Source organism: Arachis hypogaea, chromosome 3 (genome assembly GCF_003086295.3).
Source record: "Arachis hypogaea cultivar Tifrunner chromosome 3, arahy.Tifrunner.gnm2.J5K5, whole genome shotgun sequence".
Taxonomy (NCBI): Eukaryota; Viridiplantae; Streptophyta; class Magnoliopsida; order Fabales; family Fabaceae; genus Arachis; species Arachis hypogaea.
In genome coordinates this window covers 140,362,014-140,365,812 of record NC_092038.1, presented here as the reverse complement: position 1 = coordinate 140,365,812, position 3,799 = coordinate 140,362,014, and the positions used below count along the sequence as shown (strand labels likewise).

Sequence of the window (3,799 nt, the reverse complement as noted above, 5' to 3'; positions counted from 1 at the left end):
GGATAAGGTTCAGAATTTTTAAAAGAGTAATACTCTAAATAAATTTTAAAAAAATTTACCATTAGATAAATTTATCCCAAAAAAATTTAATTAAAATTTTGTCTTTGATTTTATGTAATATGTGATAGATATGTCTCTCAACTCAGTTTAAATCAGTTAACGTGCTGACTTATCCGGTTAAATTCTACATATTTTGAACAGAATACTTTGATTCTGATTAAACTCTATGTGTTTTGAACATGACATTTTGCAATGGGGAGCATGGTAATAACGATACCATGATACAACATCTCTTGCTTCTTCAAAAATTGCAACCTAACTACTACACGGATCATATTATCAAAGGCCTTATTCAGGTGTGCATATGAATAACTTAGTAAATTAAATTTGCATGACTAATATTTCCAACTATTTTTTAGTTAAAAATTCATATGCAGTTATTTTAATGTAAAATTGATAATTAAAAATTATTAAATAATTTAATATATTTGACTAAATTATTATCTAATAATTTTTAACTATCAACTTCACGTAAAGTAATATTTCTATCATTTTTTATATCGCATTTAATTTGTTCATTTGAACCAATGTGTTGGACATTACTAATTAAATAAACTAAACTTAGGATATGTTGCTTGCTGGAACAAACACAACGGTTCCAACTATGGAGTGGACGTTATCCGCTTTGTTGAATCACCCAGAGATACTGAGGAAAGCAAAGGATGAAATTGACAATCACATAGGCAAAGATCGTTTAGTAGATGAATCAGACATTCCAAATCTTCCTTATCTTCAAAATATTATCCATGAGACACTTAGATTGTACTCTCCAAGTCCATTGTTACTGCCTCATTTTTCTTCAGATGAGGTGAATATTGGAGGATTCACTATTCCACGTGACACTATAGTGTTAATTAATTCATGGGCTATGAGAAGAGATCCTAAAATTTGGGGTGATGATGTTGAGTGTTTTAAGCCTGAAAGATTTGAGAAAGAAGGGGAAGCAAACAACTTAATGGCATTTGGATTGGGAAGAAGAGCTTGCCCTGGAGATGGCTTGGCAAATCGTATAATGGGTTTGACTTTGGGATTATTGGTTCAATGTTTTGAATGGGAACGACTCAATCATGAAGAAATTGATATGAGGGAGGACAAAGGTTTCACCTTTGCAAAACTAGTTCCATTAGAGGCTATGTGCAAAGCAAGACCAATCAGCAAGAAATTAGTTAAACATGAAATATGATATTAATTGGAAATAAATATTGTAACTTTTATTTTTTTAATAGGAAAAGTATAGGGTACCAACTAGGAGTGTTCGCGGTGCGGTTTGGTTCGGTTTTAAGAAAAAAAGTCATCCGATCCGAATGCTTAATTTATGTGCGGTGCGGTTTGGATTGGATGAAATTTTTTTGGAAATCCAATCCGATCCGATCCGATTACAAGCGGTTTTGATCGGTTTGGATTTGCGATTTTTTAAATAAAAAAATTAAATACATATAACAAGTCTCAACATCAAATTTTAAATAATTAACAATGACATAACAAGTCTTAACAATATATTAAAAAGTTAACGACAACATAACAATAGAAATAAAATTATAGGTTAGTTAAAATAAATAAATAAATAACATTTTGAACATAAAATATTTATTAAATAATAATAATACATGAATAATAGAAAAATGTATAACAAATTGAACATGTTATAAGTATAATTGTAAATATAATAATAAAATAATAATATTATAACACATTGTGCGGTTTGGATTGGATTGGATCGGTTATGAAAAGTAGATCCGAAATCCAATCCGATCCAGCGGTTTGTAAAAAATAGAATCCAATCAAATCCGAATTAGTGCGGTTTTAATCGGTTTTCGGTTTGGATCGGATTTGATGAGCGGTTTGATTTGAATCAGTTTGGATTTGAACACCTCTAGTACCAACATATTATCTGCCAACTTATTGCCAACAATAATTAATTATTATATTTTAAATACATATATTAAGAGACATATCCAGAAAATATATCTATAAAGACACTTCTATTAAACACAACCATAAAAAGACATTTTTATTAAACACATCCACAAAGACACTTCCATGAAACACTCTAATAAATAAGAGTTGGCAGAAGTTGGCAGATATGCTATTGATAACGTAGCGGGACCGAATAAATAATTTCAGTATGCTACTTTTATTTTATAAATTCGTGCAAATATATATTGAAAAAAATTATATATAATAATATTATAAAAAATAAAATAAATTCTTAACAATTTAACATGATATCTAAAAAAAGATTATAATCTTGATAAAATTATCTCCAAACAATACAAAAGTCATATAAATTCTTGAATGATTTAAAAATGTGATAAGAATAACAAAAAAAATATTATATTTTTTAAAAATAACAAAATCTTTTTGTATTTAATAAATAATTTATCTATTTAATTCAAATTTTTTGAAGATATTTAAATAACTATTTCAAAAATGTATACAAAAAATTGGAAAAAAAATTTGTTTTTAAAAAAATTTTGTCATTTATAATAATTTTTATAAAAAAATTACTTGACATAAAAATTATTAAATTTTAAAGACAAAAATAATTTTTTTTAATAATATTCACAAAAAAATTTGTATAAAAAATCTAATCTCAAAATCTTTTTGTAGAAAATATATTATTTAATATCTATTTATTTTTATGACATCAGTTTTAAAATTTTCAAAAATTTATTTGTGGTTTGTATCATTTAAACTTATTTATCTTTAATAATTTATTCTAAAAAATAAAAATAGCAGTATCTTATTTCTATTAATTATTATTCTTATTTTTATTATTATCTAGCTAGTGTATCGGGTTATTATGTGATGAGAATATGGACAGATACACCATTCCACGTGTAGATTTATTATAGGTATATAAGAATATGGTGACTAATCATATTTTTACTTAAGATGATGATTAAAAATATGTATATAATAATAATTATTTTTATAGGAGTAGCCATCCTAATATACCTTATTTAGCACAAATATGTCGTCTTCTACGCGTCGAAGAAAAATATGATGATGGTGTGTATGCTAGTGAAGCTTCAGACTATATAAATTCATTACAAATGCTAACCTGGTCTATATATTCATCGTATCACATGTCCCATGCTATATACAAATGTTAGAAGACCATATATAAAAATTTATTATTTTTTATTATTATTTTTAATTATTAATTTAATTTTTTAATTTAATAATCTAACAATATATATATTTTAACTTATAATTTTAAATATAAATCTTAATATTTCTCTAACATTTCTCTACTCCAGACTAAAGACCATATATCAATAGAATGAAATTTATCAATCCCATCCTTTCATTTAATTATATAAATATTGTCCCATGATATCTAATCATTCATTTAATTCAGCCAATTGAAATTTATACGCAAGCTCCGATTGGCTAATTTTATTTTATTTTATTTTATTTTTTATAAAAATTAAGCAAAAAAGTTTGTAAAATAACAAAAAAAAAATGCAACAGACTTTAGTAATTTTTTTAATGTTTAAATAATTTTATTGATATAAATTTATTTTTTATAGATATAACACTAGTTTTATTTTTTTATGAGTTGATTTATTGATATTCTGAATATTCGTGTGTATAAATTATAGTTTATTTTTAAAATTAACTAAGCGGATTCAAGCTGAAGCTATATGAAGGAAGTTAGAACTTTTTTTTCTTTTTCTGACTTAATAGAGGAAGAAAAAAGAAAGAAACAAGCAAGGATCTGAGGAACAGAGGT

General features: G+C 25.2%; 1 protein-coding gene across 1 annotated transcript; it reads left to right on the top strand.

Moving 5' to 3' along the window:
- Positions 1-255: 255 nt before the first annotated feature.
- LOC112736104 (isoflavone 2'-hydroxylase-like) lies at positions 256-1,260 on the top strand. The gene is made up of 2 exons (XM_025785449.2): positions 256-356; positions 626-1,260. Exons 1-2 carry the CDS (start codon positions 279-281, stop codon positions 1,241-1,243), a joined length of 696 nt encoding a protein of 231 aa, XP_025641234.1. The 5' UTR covers positions 256-278; the 3' UTR covers positions 1,244-1,260.
- The last annotated feature ends 2,539 nt before the right edge of the window (positions 1,261-3,799 follow it).

Coding starts and splice junctions, on each gene's coding strand:
- LOC112736104 (XM_025785449.2), top strand. CDS start 279: ATGATACAACATCTCTTGCTTCTTCAAAAATTGCAACCTAACTACTAC. Junction 357..625: donor TTATCAAAGGCCTTATTCAG/GTGTGCATATGA, acceptor AACTAAACTTAG/GATATGTTGCTTGCTGGAAC.